Raw genomic sequence first — 18,586 nt, forward strand, 5'->3', positions numbered from 1 at the left:
CTGAGTTCGGATTCCGGACTTGGAAGGTGTACGGATAGAGGGGTCAAGACGACGGATCGGGTTCGAAATTGGGAGCAGATGTGTGGATGGTGGGGTTGAGACAATGGATCTAAATGATCCTTTTCCGCTTTGTTTGGAACGAGAAAAAAAAAAGTGTAAGGGTTCTGTGAACCCTCACTGAAGACGACGAAGAACGGGCGCAGATGGCGAGGCAAGAGCTGTTTGAGTTCTAGTTCCAAACAGTGTAGCTAGTATTTAAAAGACTATTTGAGAGAGATCAGATCTCTCTGGCTAGATACACAGACAAAACAGAAGAAAACAAGGAGAAGAAAGAAAGGGTGCTCAACTAGTCAAGAGAGATCAGATCTCTGCTCGACTAGGGGAGAGCAGGGTCGAGTCTATGTATGAGTCTCGCAGGGGGTTTAGGGTTAGGTGATCCCGTAACCCCTTGTGTGAAGACCCAACGTCGCGGGGGTCTTCACACAAGGTATGCAGACATGATACATGATGTGTGGACATGATACATGATGCACAGACACAATACATGATGCACAGACATGATATTTGATGCGCAGATAGGCTGCAGGCTGCCTAGACATGATACATGATGCGCGGAAATGATACATGATGCACAGACATGATACATGATGCAAAATGCGCGCATCATGTATAGGGTGTGTGCAGATTTGATATGTGATGCGCGGACATGCTGCAGGGTGCGTGGACATGATACATGATGTGTGGTGAGGAACTCCTACCGTGTCAGATGGTAGGCAGTTGGTGGAGGGGAATGAGAAATGAAAAGAAACTGAGATGTATGCCCTCTGGGTGATTGGCTGTGAGTGAGCGCAGAGAGTTTGAATAGCGTTGGGGGGGGATTGATTTTACGACGGCTGGAATTGTGCGTCGGCGGTGTTTGAGTTTTGAGAAGGGAGCGGGGGATACTGCCGGCTGGGATGTGATCAAAACCAGAAGGCTGGAAGGGATTGGTGTTGTGGGGTAGTGAACTTAGAAGGCGTTGTGGTGATCAATTCTGGAACTCATGTCAAATTGTCCACAGAGCAATCAGTGCGGCGCACAGGCAGAAACGGTGCGGAAAGGAGCGGAGCGGAGCCCACAACTGAAGGCGGCGGTGGAACTGGACTCAGACTAAGCAGGCCAGCGCGGACTGGATAGCGGAGGTGGTGATTGGGGGAAGCCGTGGCAGCCAGAAGGGCGGCGTGTGGGATCCTGACATCATAGGCTAGACAGGGGCGTGGAAGCTAGAGAGAGGAGTTTGACGGCGGTTGAAGGTGAGCGGCGGAGGCGACAGGAGTTGGCGTGAGAGCAGAGCTTGGCGTATGACGTGCGTGTGTATAGCGCTTGGCGGATGACAAGTGTGCGTGTGTGAACGGAGTTAGCGGATGGCGTGTGTGGGAGGCAGGCGGAGGATATCTTTTAGTTCTCTTCCTTTTCTCTATAAAACCACAGTGGGGGAGGGAGGATTCATCATCATACTCCCCACAGACTCTCTTTTTACGGTTTTTAATTTACTTTGCGGATTGTTGTGCTTCTTTTACCTTGCGTACATTGCGGACTTGCTTTATGTGTTACGGTTGCGCTTTGCGGAGTTTTGTGCTGGCTTTACGGCTGTTGTCTTGCAATTGTTGCGGAGTTATCTTCTTTATGCGGCGGAGCTTTATTTTACTGTTTACTTAGCGGAGCTAGACTATTTTACATGCTTTACTTTATTTATCCCACTCAGAGCCCTACAACGCGGCGGAGCTGTGGAGTGGAGTTTCTCCAGATCACCCGACTTTACCTGGGAATCATCTTGGAGCGGCGGGGTCCTGACATTTCTACGCAGTGACCACTTTTGTTCATCCACCAGGAAAATAAAATAGTCAGTTGATGACAAGTGACATTATACCAGCTCCAGCCAGCTATCCACCATCTATCCAATATCTATCCACTATCTACCCAATCTCCCAACCATCTCTTCAACTTCCAAAATTTACCAAGGAGGTCCTGTTCAGTTTTTGATGAGCCCAACTGATCCTCAGTTCTGTCCAGCTGATACTCAGCTTTGGTACCCAGCTCATAATCAGCTTTTTTGCCCAGCTCATACTCAGCTTTTTCATGCAGCTCACTCTCAGAATTTGAATAAAGCCTTTTGACCAGTAATTGCCCAGGTGATGCTCAGCTTTGTACTAGTCCTGGCGCAGCTGATGCTCAGCTTTGTACAAGTCTTTGCTCAGACTTTTCCTAGTCCTGTCCCAGCTGACACTCAGCTTTGACCCAGTCCTGGGCCAGCTGGCCAGCTGATGCTCAGCTTGCTGAGTATCAGCTGAGCTAGGCCAGGGAAAAATATGGGAATCAGCTTGGACAGGATCAGAGCTGAAAATCAGCTAGGCTAGGGCCAAAGATGAGCATAAGCTGAGCCACGGCCAAGGCTGAGCGTCAGCTGTGCCAGGGCCAAAGATGATAATCAGGTGGCCAGTGCCAAAGCTGAGCATCAGCTGGGCCAGGGGAAAAACTGAGCATCAGCTGAGCCAGGGTAAAAGCTGAGAATCAGCTGAGCCAGGGTAAAAGCTGAGCATCAGCTGAGCCAGGGTAAAAGCTGAGCATCAGCTGAGCCAGGGTAAAAGCTGAGCATCAGCTGGGCCAGCACCAAAGCTGAGCATCATCTGGCTTTTTCACATTGAGTGCTTTGATCCTGACAACTATCATGTGAGCCCTAGATGTGCTGGTGGAGAGGAGCAGCATTGGAGCAGTGTTGGAGCTGGAAACAAAGCTGTGTCATGTCACTTGCCATCAATTGACTACTTTTTTTTCCTGGTGATCACAGCGTGAGAAAACTCAGAAATACGGGCGGCAAACTTTAGATTTGATGGAAGACTGAATTTTATGGTTCAGAGTAAGTCCATGCTGCTCCAAAGCCTGAGTTCGAACTGAACTCAAACCTTGGATTTTGTGACATCTCACAGACATCTCATTGCAACTTAGCGCGCACGCGCGCGCTACAACAGACAAAACAGCAGAAACAAAACAAAACAAAATGAAACAAGACAAAAACCAACCCTTCTCATCCAAAACCTAACCAAGACGCGCATATAAGAAAAGAAAATAACAAGGTTTTAACAGAAAAGAAATGAACACACAAATATCATGGGAAAAAGAAGGCAAGAAGGGAAAAGGGGGGAGGGAAGAAGGCCTGAAACGCCTTGAGGATGCGCGCCACGCTGCGCCATTGAACCTGAGGAAGTCTTGAGGGCTGAGAGCTTGAGGTCTTGATGTCTTGAACCTTGAAGACCTCCGGCGCGCGCCATGCTGCAATAAATATTGATCCCCACGCGTGTACCAGTCCGTCCACCACAGCGGACATGATACATGATGTGTGGACATGTTACAGGGCACCTGCATAAATTTTAAAGGGTGTGCAGACATGATACATAATGTACAGACATGTTACATGATGCACCAACATGTGTGAACCCTTTTACATGTCTGCACACCAATTTACATGACCCTTTTAAATGTCTGCACACCAATTTACATCCACGGACTCTTTACAATGTTTGTGCGCACCCTTTTACATGTCCGCGCACTTGTTAAAGTGTGTGCGCGCACCTTGTAACACGTCCACGCATCTCATATCATATCCCTGCATCATTTATCATGTCTGCAAATCATGTGTCATGTCCGCGCATCATGTGTCATGTCTGCGCATCATGTATCATGTCCGCGCATCATGTATCATGTCCGCGTGTCATGTCTCATGTTCGTGCATCATGTAACTTAGTAGGAAATCAGCCAAACTTGACCCACAGTAGCACACTCCTTATTTGGGTGTGCTGATGCCGTGCAGCTTACCATATGCTCTTGAGAGGGGTTTCTTCCCGCTGTAAAGGTTTTGTGGGCTTTGAGCATCCCCAGTGAGGAGGTATGATTTTTTTTTTTTACTTTTTGTAATTTTTGGACAAATTATATGTCTGACTCCCATTTCATGCGGCGGAATTACATTCCAACTCCCAAAAAAATGTGATTTGGGAGTCAGAATGTTATTCTTGGGATTCAACTAGTCAAGACCCTAAATTTTTCAACCATCAGTAAAAGTGGTTTCCAAAGAATTTGATCTGGTGAATTATCCTCACACCTCTATCAGCTCTACAGTTAGCCATGTAAGATTTCAAGCAACCCTTCACTGATTTTTAATGGATGGATGTAAGAAACAAGGCTGAAGGCCCTTGGAGCGCTTCTAGTTCCAACAGTGTGGGAGCTTTGTTTCACATAACTAGTGTTGGCAGGGAGAGAAATGTGCCAAGTTCTTGTTGTGTTAATACTTTGTACAACCAGTAAGAGAGGGAAGAAATATAACAGGAAACAATGTTTATTTTGAGGGGTGTGCAAACTTCAAACCTGGAGTGCTAGGGGAGTCAAGAGGTGGAGCTGCGGGAGCAATGACACTTCAAGGGTTTTTCACTTCTCCTTCACCAAGTATCAACAGTTTAAATAGTGTTGGTGGAGAGAGAAAGGTGTTAAGTTCTCTGCCAAGCTAGATGGCAGAGGGGAAAGATCTGCCTATATATGCAGTGGAGGATGAATGAGTGAAATGTACTGTGAAACCTTTGTGAAGTTTGCAGTATGTGTGGGCTTTACACCAACACAAAGTTTACCCCAAAATTCATTCAGTGAAATACTAAATTCTGGATGGTATGATGCTCCAAATTGAGGGCAGAAAAACCCAGGGTTTGACTTCTGAGTAGTTGCTCACATGATAGCAGAAATAAAGAACCTAAAACTGTATTTCTTGTAAAGATAAAGACCAGAAGCTGGAGAAAAATCTGAATGTGAGAACAGTGGAGAAAAAAGTAGAAAGAGGAAAAAAGATTATGAAACCAACCCTGAAGATGAAGCAATAAATTTAACAATAAACAATTGATAGGATGATTGAGACGAGTCTGATGAGTCTGAAGTTGAATCATAAAAATGATTAGTTAGGGAGACCGTGAAATAGGAAATAAAAATAGACAAACCTTAATTATAGGAGACAAAAGAAATATGAGATATAACAAAATATAGCGCTGTGAGATCTAAGATGTAAGACTAATGAAAGAAGGAAAGGAGGTTAGTATTGATGATTGATGAGTCAAGGATGAGAGAGGGATGTATAGAAATGCTGGGTTGCATTTCTCACCAAGTTTGAAGCTAGTGAAGGCGTTCCAAGTTAAAGCTTCACCGGACTTGTGCAACAGACAAGTGCGAGAAGTGTTGTTGAGAATATCTTGATCTTTGAAGCAGCAGCGGATCAATGCAAATTGAAGAATTGGAATTGAGTGTTGTTCTTGATCAATCATGAGTGAAGTGTGGAGGAGCAAACACTGAGTGAGTGACAAGGAAGGTTTAGGTTAAGAGTGATGATTGTGATATGCGCCGCAGAGCAAAGCACAGAACTGAGCGGGTGGAGCGCGCTCTGAAGCGCAAGTTTCAACAAGAAATGTGTCACTCCTTTCTTGTAAAAGATGTAGAGTGAATAGAAACTGGGGAGTAAATTATGGATATTTTTGGGGAGGATTATCAGGTAAACAGAAGCAGATGTGAAGATCTAAAAAGTTCAATGGCTGGTTATACTTGATGACCGGTCAAATCAATGCCTGGTCATGTAAGGAATCAAGATTGAGTCCTTCACTGGATCTTGAAGAGAGTGGCACGGATCTCAAAGACAAATTTCTAGTTCACGGCTGTTCTTTTCAGATGAGAAAGAAAGCTAGCAACGTAGAGAAAAGATGAAGGGGCCAGGATCTCTCAGTATGTATAATCAAGGGAAAGAGAAGAGAAGAGAAAACAAGAGGAAAAGGGGATGAGACTTATATAGCACGGTAGAGAGAAGATGAACGGGCCAGGATCTCTACCAGCTAGGAGAAGGAAGGGACTCAGACTATACTCAGTGGATTATGCAATATTATGACAGATCTTGTGAAACCCCACAAGGGGTGGGGGTTTACAGGGTTTACAGGTCATACAATCAGATGGCAATTCATCCCATTGATGACCAGTCATCATATGTATTGATGCCCGGTCTATCAATGACTGGGCACCCTGTTGATACCGGTCCATCAATGACCGTGCATCCTATTGATACCCAGTCTATCAATGGCTGGAAATCCTATTGATACCCAGTCTATCAATGACCAGGAATCCTATTGATACCCGGTCTATCAATGACTGGGCATCCTATTGATACTCGGTCTATCAATGACCGGGCATCCTTTTGATACCCAGTCTATCAATGACCTGGCATCCTATTGATACCCAGTCTATCAATGACCTGGCATCCTATTGATACCCAGTCTATCAATGACCTGGCATCCTATTGATACCCAGCCTATCAATTGAAGAAATTAAGGCCGGAGGCAAGTGGAGCGGGCAGAAGGAAAAAGATCAGCTTAGCCAATGGCAGACAAATAGTCTAAAAAGGGACCAAATAAACTTACTCAAAGGGGATAATGTGCCTTCACAGACAAGACAGTGAGCGGTCTCAAGTTCACACACCGGAACAGGATGGACAGGACTGATGACTTGATTCCTATGAAGTCTGAGGTTTTTTTAGATAGACTAACTACAAGATGGTCAAGTTGTGGGAACATGTTTGAAGACTCATAGTGAATAGGAAAGAAATATATGCATGAATGGGCTGTGAAAGACATGCAACAGTCTAGTGATAGACAGAGAAGAAAGATTGGAGAGCGGAAACAAGTTCAAATTCCAACATCAATGACCAGTCATTGTATCAATGATTGTTATGTCTATGACCAGTCCATCAATGACTTATCATTGCTAGAGTATATTAGTATAAACTGCAGGTCAACATGCTTTCAGCAGGAGGAATGCATGAGTTCATGCTGACTTACAAATAAATCTATCACAAGTATGACTCAAGTTCCAAATGATTTCAGAACAGATTGCTGCTTACTTGCAAGTTGACATGGAACTGACTTCAGACAAGAATGACAAAATTATGGCCTGGCACTCTCTGGAGAGTGCAACTGATACCCCCCTGCCACTGGTGACCATTGGCTGGCATGCTGAGCAACACACCCCACAGCTCAGGGGTGCAAACAAATTTTCTGCTCCCTCTTAAAATTTGTGATAATACACAAGTTCTTCCCTGCAGGAAGGGACAGCTTTGCCGCCAGCCACAGCAAGCCTCCCACTAGGGGGGAGGATGGGGTTGTGTTAAGCTAAGATTCAGCCTAAAAATCACTTTGAAGCAATGAAATCACAGAGCCCTGTATAGAATAGCAGCAAAGGCATAACTTCAGGAATGAGATGGCATGAATCTCCTGGATGAACCCCTTTGATTGTTGGGCAACTTTCTTCGTCATCATAACAGACCAAGACACTACAATGGATCAAAAAAGGTAGATTTTCTTAATTCTCTACTCCCGCAGGGTTGACATAGCACATAGAGGCCCTTTTTCAGAGGGTCCCTGCGGGACGGCTCACCCCCTCCAATAGAGGGACTTGGATAAGCTAGTCACATTCATGCCTTCTATCTCTGCACCTCACACCCTACCGTAACTTCTTGGACCCAATCAAGCCTCTATTCATCTCTTTTTTTTTCTTGTTCTAACATATTTGAAAGACAACAACAAGATTAGTAGGGCTTCAAAGACCAAAAGGAAAAAAGGGCAAAAGGGCAAAAACAGGCATTTAAAGAGGTGAGAGAGATAGAGGGAGATCAGAAGAGAAAACCGCGTGTGATGAGTCAAGATTTAATAACCAGCAGCGCCGGGAGCGCTTTCGCCTTCGCGCTTCAAGCTAAGCAAGATCTCCTTGAAGCGGGCGAGATCCCTAGCAGATTTCCCACAAGTCTTCGAGCGGGAATCCTGCAACTCGATCAGCTCAGCGATCCGTTCCCATGTCGTACCTTGCCCGAGTTTGTCGGTTCTGGCTTGTAAGAACTTGGCCTCTTCCTCCCTGCCAATCCCACCCAGACAGTTCCAATCCGATCAGTGACCAGTCAATCAAACAGATGGGACCATGAGGACTCGAGAACGTCTATTGATAGGATTACTACTTACTTATTCTTGGCAATGTTTTTTTGTTTTTCGGTGTTGTAACCGTGGTAGAAGTCGTCGATCGCCTTCTCAGCCGCTGCGATGGTTTCTTCACGCTTAGCTACGCTGCGTTGGTCTCGCAGTCGGATCTCTTCGGCTTGATTAGTTCTCCATTCCCTATCACGAGCGCGAAGGAGGCGGTCAATAGGACTGCACTCAAGGGGCTCTCTACCTTGGTTTCTTTCGCCAGAGGCGCAAAGGGGGCATTACTTACTTGATGAATGACGACTCTTCTTCTGTCTGCGTCTGGGTGTATACCGCTGGAGTGGCGTAGGCTGATGACTGATTTGCATAGAGTGAAGCTGCTGGTGCGTCAAATCCATTCTGTGAAAGTTTAGGAACGGTCAGAGGAGCAAAAGAAAGATGAAATGTGAGTGAGGAGATCGCTGGAGGGTAGATTGTGGCCGGATGGCCAGAATCTGCCAAGCATGCTTCGGAAGAAACGACGGTAGGTAGACGCGAAAAGCCAAGAGAAAAGGGAATACTGACGGTCTGTTCAGGAATATCATGGCTGATATCAGGATATTGGTCCTGGAACGATGCTAGCTCGTCGGGAGCACCGGTGACGGAGACGGGGATGGGCGGGGCGGCCGGTTGTGAGTGATCGGCGGGGCCGGAGGAGAAATCACCGAGTCCGAACTGATCGTCGGTGTTGTTGTTGGACTGTTGTGTTGTCTCTTGGTAGTTCTCTGGCGGTGCTCCGAATTCATCACCAAGCAGAGCTCGTTCTCGAGCCAGGAAGTCCGCTTGTGGGTCGTTCGAAGCTGGCACGTTCGAGAAGTCTTCGAGTTCAGGGAAGTCGGACATCTTATGATGTTTTCTGTTCAGATCGTCACTCGGGGAGGTAGAGGTCGACTAAAGACAACCTGGTGGAGGATGCGGTGCTTACGTAGGCTTGCACCACACGGGGAGGAAGAGTCAGCCAGGGCCGGGTTGTTGAAAACACAGTTTCAGGAAATTACCGAACCAAGTGGATGGCTTCCCGTCGGCATTTAGACAGCTCTAGATGGCCCTCTAACTCCTAAATTAAGACACCTAGCAAACCAGCATGAAAGCAACAAACTACAGGCTCAGGAAACCATTTTCCATTTTCCTGAAAATTTATAAGAGGTTGGTTGTGTAAATATCCGGGAGGCTCCCAGACTCAACTGGAGGACTTCCTGTTGATCTGGAAAGTCAGATCTGAGCCGCCAGATATCAGATTTTGCAGGGAGATCTAGGTCCCCTAAGATCCCCAGAGTGATCCAGAGTTCCAGATTTCAGATTTCCCTGCAAAATCTGAAATTCCAGATCTGTTCAAAAGTGACAGGAAGTGGAGGACTTCCTGTCAATCTGGGAACCCAGATTTTTCCAGATTTTGCGGGGAAATCTGGGCTTGATCTTCTCAAATCCTAGATCTGCCTAGATTTCCCTGCAAAATCTGGGAAAATCTGGGTTTCCAGATCAGCGGGAAGTCCTCCAGTCCTCCACTTCCTCAAGTTCCTGTAGTTCCATTGGCTAGATTTAGTGGGACACACTTGTAAACCTTGTTTGCTGGTGAAAACTCAATCTTGGTCAATTTTCACCAGCCAGTAAGGTTTAACCTTGCCCTCTATGTAGATCTGGCTTTTTAGCCCACAGGAAGTCATCCAGTGGGTGACTTCCCGTTGGTTCTGGGGGCCTCCCAGATGTCTGTTTAGAAAGAAAACTTGTAATTTTCCTTGGTCTCAACTAACACAAGGGCTCCATCAGGATTCTCCAAATGATGTCCTCCAGTTGGAGATCTACACATCACACCCAATATCATCTCAAGGACAGACTACATGGCAGCTCTGTTTATGAAGCTTAGGGCTAAAAACCCGTCAAAAATAAGGGTTTTGGGCCCTAGCACTACAACTGTGCTGATCATAAACAATGGTAATTAAATTACCAAGCTTGTTACGTGGCAAATATGGCCACAGCAAGGGTTTAAACACTCTGTAACAGAGGAAGATTAATTATGTAATTAATAATTATGGTTATGGTATTCATTTTTTACATAAAATCATAAACTGCAATTTTGGCTGGGAGATGTCCCTTTAAGTTTTATGCAAGCTGACATCTCCCAGCCAAAATTGGCTTTATGATTCTATGTAAACAGTGACATATGCAATTTTGAATACCATAGGTGTTCAAAGTTGGTTTGCATAAATCATAAAATCATAAAATCTTTTTTGCAGGGGATATGACTGTCTGATTATGTAATACAAAATTTCCTCACCAAAAAATTTATATGATTTTATGATTTATGCATGCATAAAATGATGCAAACCAACTTTGAACACCATAAATATCCAAGTATATTAAAGCCTCTGAATCATGAAACAAAACTTCAAGGGTTTCCCCTAAAAATTTACAAAATACACACAAAAAAATCAAGGGTTTCCCCACTAGAAGTGCCAGGAAAAAAACATCCAGGGTTTCCCCTCTACAAATCTTAAAACCAACCAGAAAACCTGCAACAATCAAAAAAGGACAAGAAAATAACCCGCACCCAGCCACCTAGCATCAGCAAGCTGATGCACTGTGGCCCACTGTCCATCAACCCCCTGGCTGGAAACCAGCCCAAGGAGTTGCCTGAGGAAACACTCTTCCTCAGACCATCCGCACCGGGCACTAAGTTATCCCAGATTAGGGCACTTAGTTTGACCCCGCACCCGCATCGGGTTGGATCGACAGGGGATCAACTTGACCCGGAGCTCCGTTTGGAGCTAGTGGGGTATAAATGTAGACCTCACTAATCCTGGGACTAAGATCAAATTGAATATTTATCATGCTTTTCAGCACAAACTTTATGTGTTTAGGTGCCAAACACATAACATATAGGCACCTAAACACATAACCTCTGACAGCCTCGGACCCGCTAATCCCCACCCATGCAGATGGCCAATCGGATTAGCCTATTCCAATTGTAATCCGAGCTAGTTAGCCCAGGCTAATCTAGCCACGGATGCGGATGCTCTCAGGTCCAGTATTTATAGAATTGGCTCCTGGACTCTCAGTCTCACCATTGCCGCGGCCCTATCAATGCAACACGCCGCCCTGGCAACAGCCTCCTTGTCCTTTGCAACAAGCCGTTGTTGCACAAGACCCCGTGCAAATGCCCCAAATTGCATCATTGTGCATGGCCCCCAAGCAACCCTTGCCAGGCCCTCACATACCAGCTCAGCTCCGCTGCCAGACAGCCGTCTCCCCTCATTTTGTACAGAAACCTGGTGCCACTCTCCTCCAGCTCAATCATCCACTTTTGTAGTAGCTGGGCAGGTTGAGGTGAGCTTTCTTCCTTGGCCTTAGTTTCTTTTTTGTTCAGGCTCACCACTCCGCCATCCTTCCCAGCCACGCCTCCCAGACCCACTGGGCCTTTGACGAGATCCCCAACTCACGCAGCATCCCCCCAACAACCAAAAACCACCAGGACCAACCAGCACCACCAGTCGCCACCGCTGTTGACTAAGACAACTGCTTGCTTGCAGAGGACAACGCCCTCCAGACCAGCCACATCCTCTGGCTTGCCCTGCAATCACTCGCCCTTCCCCACCCTCTGATCTCTTGCCCTGCCCCTCACCACTCGTCCCCGGGGCCAATCAACATCCTCAGCCCACCATCCCCGCCAATCCTCACCAGCAAGACCTGGGCCCCTTGTTGCCCAAGACCCAGCCGTCATCCAAGCGGCTGGACTTCCGTACCTACAAGGTGCGTCAGTTCTTAGGCCACAAGGTTGATGCTGTGCTCTAACAACAAGAGGAAGAGCGCGAGCACCGAGTTCAACAACCTTGACCGGCCAAGGAAACACTCCAGAACAGCGGCCATTGACATCTCTCCAGCTGCCCTAGCCACGTCCTGTCATGCCAAAGCAACGACCAATACAGCAAATCCCCTGACCCGTCGACCCCGTAAAAGCACCACCGCACCCGGGCCACCATTGTCGGTGTGTTGCCCATGCTCCTGAGCCTTGACAAACCGCGGATGCTGCAACATCCAGGAGAGGAGCAGTGCTTGCCAACAACCACTACAGGAGACTGCGCCGGGCCAATTGTTGACAGCCTTGACCACCAACATCATCATCATCATCCCCGGGCCGTCCCTGGTGACCATTGGGGCTTGGTCAATGTCCCGTTGACATGACGGGGGGAGCCGCGGACGCTGAAAAGGATGACCAGGCTTGGGAAGATCCTGGGCTACTGAGCAAATTTAGCTACCACATTTGGCAGGGATCAAGCTGAGGCAGACCAGCAGACCAAGATCCAAGGAGCTGGAAGGAGCGCTCTATGTTGGCTGGAACGGACCAACCGCATCACTGACTAACGAACACCTGTTCCGACCCAAGAACTTGACCCCGAGGCAAAACTCCTGTCCCTGGGGGGGCTCCAGCCTGAAGAATGCACTAGAACTTGTTGAGTCTTTGGAGTTGGACAAGCTTGGTAGCTACAGTTAAGTTAAGAAGCTTCTGCAAGCAACAAACAGGGATCCTGAAAATGAGGTCTGAAATTATTTTCACATTGTGTTAAGTAATGAATGAGAGGAAGTCTTTGTCTTCCCCTTCAGTTTTCTTCCTTGTCTCAATAATATCATCTGATTCAGGAACCCACTCAAATTTTTATATCAATTTCAACATGAGTCCCCTGCTGACCTATTTTCAATTAAGGGAAATGATTTGAGAAGATTATTTCAACAATATGGATTAGCACCTTCTGATATCTTTTTAAGAAATCAAGTTCATTCCATGAAATGGGGGTACATTTGAATTTAACTGAAAATATGAAAGATTTGGGATTTTCTGCAGACCTGTTTGCGGTTGAGGAATTGAATAAAACTTCTTTAATTCCGAAAAGAGAGGCAGTTGCGATGATACAATCAGCAACAGTTGATCATCCACCAGGACAACGACAGCATAAAAAAACTGAACTACGTCGTAGAGCCTATTGGGTTCTTGCACCTTCTGAATCCGCGGCTTGGCCAGCGGATACACCTCATCAACACTGGGATGTGTGTTCTTTGGTGAGCACCTGCCCACCAGGAGGGATTTCACTATGGAGAAGTCCGTACCAGCTAGCTGAGAAAGGCTGCTTTCGGCGGACGGCAGGGAAGTGTATTGGCTGGCCGGACGACAGAAGGTGTCTTGGCTCGCCGGGCCCGGGGGAAATATTGCTCCTTGGAAGTCACCTTCTAGTCTCCATGCTCGCCGAGGTTGCTCCCCGGCAACCACCTGCACATGCATGCTTGCCGAGGATGATTCCTTCCCACCGGGCAGAATTCTCGACGCTTGTACATGCCTGCCGAGGAAACTGGCCATCAAATGGAGTACATCATCCCTTCTCCACTTCATGACCGCTTACATCGGCGGCCACCGAGAGGGGTTCCTGAAACCCAAAGAGGCATTCTTGTGCCGGGCAGGCAAAATGTGGACTTCAAACACCTTTTGGAAGCTTCTTTGAAGGAGTAAGGCTGGGTGGGACAATCATTGCAAGATCAGCAATGTGTAGGTTCTCAGGCCATTTTTTTAGCAAATAAAGAAGTTTTATTTGGGGGTGCTTTGCGGTTGCAGGAATTCAAGTTGGTGTTGGTATACCTATTGGGAAAATGCAAATGAACCTGTTCTGTTTATGTATTGTGATAGTGATGGTCAATCTTGACTTACAGCAGTTCCGAGAAAGCTTGCGCTTCTGGACCTGCGATTTTGCCCCCCAAACTCGACTTCAGCCTCCTGTATTGCCTCCTGTATGGCCGTTGCCATACAGGAACATGCATTCGGTGCAAAAGCTATCTTTGTGATAGCTAGCTTTTAGCTTTGGAGAGTGGCACCGTTGGACTCCTCGTCAAATTTCGAGTCCAGCGGCCCCCCGCTCCCCTGCGCCCGTCGAGCATGCGGGCACCAGGCTGCCCAGTCAGGCCCCACAGCCCTGTATAACCCGGGCTGTCCAGAATACAGGGGAGATGTGGCTGAAGTTGAAGTCGAGTTTAGGGGGCAGAATTGCAGGTCCGGAAACGCAAGCTTTCTCGGAACTGCTGTAAATGAAAACTCTGCAATTGACAGGTGCTATCAGAAAAACTGCAATGGGTTGCCCTTTACCCATGGCATTAGGTCACCGCAATTTGGTCAGGCTCTCTCTCAAACCAATTTGCAGGACCTGTCAAGCTACATTTTTCATGATGCTTTTATTTTGTTCATGACCAGATAGACAGTGTTACTAAGAGAACCCAGGGTATGAGCAGTGTAAAGGTCAAGCGACTTCGTTGGAAAAAACTAAGGTCGAGTTGATTCAACATAACTATTGAAAAGGTAAAGTTTATTAGAGGAGTGGCGAGATTATCCTCAGTAATGACTGTGTTTGTTTAAAGACCGGGCAGATAGGAATGAGGTTCATGGGCACGGATAATGTCAAGGTATCTAGAGCAGCAGTGGGACTGTATTGTGGAATCCAGAGTTGGTTCCTCGTGACCGAGGTAGTAACGCAGCAGTTTTTCATCTAGCCACGAAGTATCCAAATAAACCCAGTCGTGTCGACAGAAAAAGAGTGAGATGCATGGGGTGGCAAAACCTTTTCCCAGATCCACTTGTCAGTCCTTGCAATCTGGACGGTGTATGTGAGCGAGCGGTCTGTCAGATTGTCGAGCCGAAACGCGTGAACATCCGTCCGGGTGATAGCGACAATGGGTTTCTTGGATGTATTCTCGATGAGCTCCTTTGTGACGTCGATTGGGCTCTCTTCAATCTGATCATGATGAGCCACAAACATGGCGAATAGACGAAATCCATCTACAGGCTTCTCAGCATCCTTTCGGAGTTCGAAAGGTTCGGACGGGGGGAGAGCAACTGGAACCATTACTGGCGCTGGCTCTTGATTGGCGATTGGAAACGGATTGAACGGAGTGAAGCGTGAAGATGGCGCTAGCACGCCGGCTATCATCGATGCGACCATCCAAACGAGCTGGATCTTCATCTCCAAAGGTTGCTTTCTTCTCAAGTCCGGAAAAGTAGATTGCCTCAGCCAAGGGGCCCAGGATGATGTGAAAGGATTTGAGGAACGAGCTAGAAATACGAACACTGGGTAGGCTGAAATGTTAATTTCGAGCGAGTTGGCAAGTGAGGAAACCAGGCGGGGTGTGTATACGATTTCTTGTGAGCGGCGGTGCTGGTCTCGATGACTGGTCAAAGAGCTAGAGGTCAATAATTCAGATCATCAGCGACCTGATTGAGTAGCCAGATATAAGGTCTTGACCAAAAGCTTACCTATGTTGTGAACAGCGTTGTAGAGGGGCGAACGAGTGAGGAAGGATGGTGGGTCGGAGCCGCTGCTTCATCGGCATTTTATGGCATCGCCAGGCGCCTGGCTCGAGACCGCCTGCATCCTAGTTTCAACTCCCGCCCGAAAGAGTCGCAAAGCTCTGAATCCGGTACACGCTTCAAGTCTTGATTGGTATGTATGTAGGAACTTTCCATTGATCCCTTGTCTTTTGGGCCCAAGGGTAACCGATTGGGGTAGTTCGTCGCATTGCTTCCTCCGGTTCCCGTCGCCAAGAGTTGCTGAGGTTGGAACCGAATCAGATTCGTATTCGGATCAATACGTATGTTTCGCCTGTTGAATTGAGGCCCACGTACGCCGGGAGACGTTGAAGGCGATTCCCGAGGGTTGTTCAGACTATTGCGATCAGATAGAGAGGTTCTGACCTACTAGATAAAGATAAGCCCCTCGTTTCAGAGTGCGGAAACACCGCCGGACTCGTGCGGGCCGGGCGAACAAGGGGGATGTTAGAGCATCTCTAACGGAGCCGCGACTGGGCGTTCGGGGGCAAACTTTGGCCGCCCGGGTTCCTTTCTTGCGCGCTAACGGACCCGCAGAACAACCCTGGGAACACTGCCGGGGGCAGTCAAACCCGCGATCACCTGCTGACTTCTGCGGGTCGCCAATTGACCAGACACACCTCCATCCACTCGGCTTCATCAGCAAAGATGGTCCACAACACACCCCAACTCCTACTCAAAGCTTGCCAAGACAGAAAAAAACATGTATGCATTGGATCAACGTCAAGACTCCTCTTGATAACCAGGTCTGTTCCGGTCACTGAGAGGAGCAAATACTCCTCTTGATTACTGGTTCTCTCGGCCAGTCATTGAGAGGAGTAAACAATCACCTTGATGACCGGTTCTCTCCGGTCATCAAGAGGAGTAAACACTCCTCAATGACCGGGCCTGTTCCGGTCATCGAGAAGAGTAAAATGTAAGATAACTCCCCTCAATGACTGGTCCGCTTGGGTCATCAAGAGGAGTGTTTCCTTCATTTGCTCCGGTCATCACATGCGTCCCAATGACCAGAATGAGAGTGGTGGGTGGTGCTGGAGGAGTGATCTGTCTGTTGGATTGCAGCTTGAACTTCCAGTCCATAATTTGAGCTGAGCCGCAACTGCTGTGACATGTGCTTGCCGGCCGGGGAACGCAGGCCAACTGCCCCCCGGACCGTTGGAGATCTTACACCTGTTAAGAGCATCTCCTTATATGTTTCCTAGATTCTCCAGACCCTGGGTTGCGGCCCTGGACCACATGTAATGGGGTATCCCAGGCTCAGTCCACAGCCAAACTTAACACAAGCAGATAATTACAAGCCCTGCCTTCTGTGGGGTAGTCACTTGTGTGAGCAACCTCCGAAGGAGGGACTTGTAATTATGTGACAATGTAACTGTGTCACGGTTGAGTGGTTTTGGTGTACACCACGGCTGCAAGCAAACTTTCTTGAGTCACTATGAAAAAAACTCAAGAAAGTGCTGTCTGCGCAATCCAGGTTGAAACTTCAAGTTCATCCAGGTTCATTCCATGGTTTAACACTGGTTAGCTCAGCGTCATAGGAAGATCTGTAGCTCAGCTTTGGACTTAGAACAGTATTTGGCCCCTCATATTGGCAAGAACAGGCACCTGTGTTGACTAGGAGGAATCCCCCCTGGTTGACAAGGGCATACCTTTGCGCACCAAGAATACGCGCCCATGTCAACTAGAAGGTTCAACAAGGGCATATGTACCTTTGCGTGCATGTCAACCATCCCTTGTTGACAAGAAATCCCTCTGTCCCAACAGCTTTACATTGAAAAACTGTGTTGACCAGGAGGTACAACAGCGTTGACCGGGAGGAATCCCTCCCGGTCCACAACATAACAGAGCCATTGAACAAGAGGAATCCCTCCCAGTGTGGAAATACTCAAAGGTGAGAATAGAGCTTGTAAGGGAGATGGATAGCAACACTAGTACTAATGTAAGCTATGCAAGGGTGCTGATGAGGCTGCCTTCCTGACTAATGCTGAGGGGATGAGAGTAACACTAAGAAAAAGAAGAAAAGGTGTGGCTTATTTCTGCTTGATCTTAGGAACTAGTACTATGAGCTTAACTACTGGCTACTGAGGATGAGAGAGTTGGGGCAGTGATGGAAGAGGGTAGAGATGGGCACACGGAACCCGTTGCGGGTATCCGCTATCCGCTGGCAGGTACCCGCTGGAGGCCCTTGGGTACCTGCCAGCGGATGTGGATGTCTGAGATTCCGGCAGAATCCAGCGGGTACCTGTGTATTCCAGCGGGTATTTGCTCTCCCTAGGGTATGGGAGCTGTGGCAGTTGGCAGCCATAAAGCCGTTCTATGTTGCTGTTGATTGGGGGGAGTCCCTCTGGGTCAACAGCAACATACAATAGTTGACCGGTGTGGTGTTCTGTGCCTGTGTCAATGCCACAAAGATTACAACAGAGGGTGGAGACAGTACAGTCATCATACAAGAGGAGGAGATAGTATCACATCAACATTTAAGGCACACACAAAACAAGGAAGGATTTGTAGTAAGGAATAGTCTCAACCAGTAACGGAAGGAAGGAGCGCAAAGGAAGAAGGAAGGGAGGAATGAACAGGAGGAAGAGAAGGAGAAGCCCAGACCCCCAGAATCCAGAATGGTCAAGAATAGTTGCATCCTACACACCTGCTTGCTCAATGAAGATTCTATCAGGAGGCTGTGTTGTTTGGAGGTGGAGTTAGAAGGTATCTATCAGGAGGCTGTGTTGTTTGGGAGGGGGAGTTAGAAGGTATCTAACACAGGCTGCACAGCATCTTTGGCTGGAGTCTTTGTATTTGTTTGTTCAGGGAAGATTCTATCAGGAGGCTGCGTTGTTTGGAGGTGGAGTTAGAAGGTATCTATCAGAAGGCTGTGTATTTGTTTGTTAGTTTGTATATCATAGATGTTTGGCTGTGGATTTAAAGTGTATCTAGCACGGCAAAGCTGTGTTGTTTGTATTTGTGGCTGTGTAGAAAGGCTGTGAAGGTGAGAATCTCTGCAGCAGAAATCCCTCACAAGGAACTTCCTGCAGCAGAAATCCCTCATCCTCCAACATAAAAGGAGGGCCTTTCCCCCCTCATCAGACTTTTCACCCATCAGCCTATATAGTTTTGGTCACTGTGGTTAGTTTAGTTTGTAGCAGCCTAGGAAGGTCTGTTTATGGTG

At 47.4% G+C, this 18,586-nt stretch overlaps 4 protein-coding genes across 4 annotated transcripts; 2 read left to right on the forward strand and 2 right to left on the reverse strand.

The window, feature by feature from the left end:
• Positions 1-7,754: 7,754 nt before the first annotated feature.
• Positions 7,755-8,906, reverse strand: PtA15_5A228 (uncharacterized protein; the record flags this gene model as incomplete). The annotated part of the gene is made up of 4 exons (XM_053168966.1): positions 7,755-7,959; positions 8,064-8,216; positions 8,314-8,423; positions 8,589-8,906. The coding sequence occupies 4 exons, from the start codon at positions 8,904-8,906 to the stop codon at positions 7,755-7,757; spliced, it is 786 nt and encodes a 261-aa protein (XP_053020210.1).
• Positions 8,907-11,241: 2,335 nt separating this feature from the next.
• On the forward strand, positions 11,242-12,066 carry PtA15_5A229 (uncharacterized protein; the record flags this gene model as incomplete). Its single annotated transcript, XM_053168967.1, has 4 exons — positions 11,242-11,319; positions 11,428-11,550; positions 11,613-11,810; positions 11,860-12,066. The coding sequence occupies 4 exons, from the start codon at positions 11,242-11,244 to the stop codon at positions 12,064-12,066; spliced, it is 606 nt and encodes a 201-aa protein (XP_053020211.1).
• A 2,518-nt stretch (positions 12,067-14,584) lies between these two features.
• Positions 14,585-15,425, reverse strand: PtA15_5A230 (uncharacterized protein; the record flags this gene model as incomplete). Its single annotated transcript, XM_053168969.1, has 3 exons — positions 14,585-15,074; positions 15,162-15,275; positions 15,349-15,425. The coding sequence occupies 3 exons, from the start codon at positions 15,423-15,425 to the stop codon at positions 14,585-14,587; spliced, it is 681 nt and encodes a 226-aa protein (XP_053020212.1).
• Positions 15,426-15,428: 3 nt separating this feature from the next.
• On the forward strand, positions 15,429-15,785 carry PtA15_5A231 (uncharacterized protein; the record flags this gene model as incomplete). The annotated part of the gene is made up of 2 exons (XM_053168970.1): positions 15,429-15,512; positions 15,708-15,785. 2 exons carry the CDS (start codon positions 15,429-15,431, stop codon positions 15,783-15,785), a joined length of 162 nt encoding a protein of 53 aa, XP_053020213.1.
• Positions 15,786-18,586: the final 2,801 nt, after the last annotated feature.

The sequence above is a fragment of the Puccinia triticina genome, chromosome 5A, assembly GCF_026914185.1.
Source record: "Puccinia triticina chromosome 5A, complete sequence".
Taxonomy (NCBI): domain Eukaryota; kingdom Fungi; phylum Basidiomycota; class Pucciniomycetes; order Pucciniales; family Pucciniaceae; genus Puccinia; species Puccinia triticina.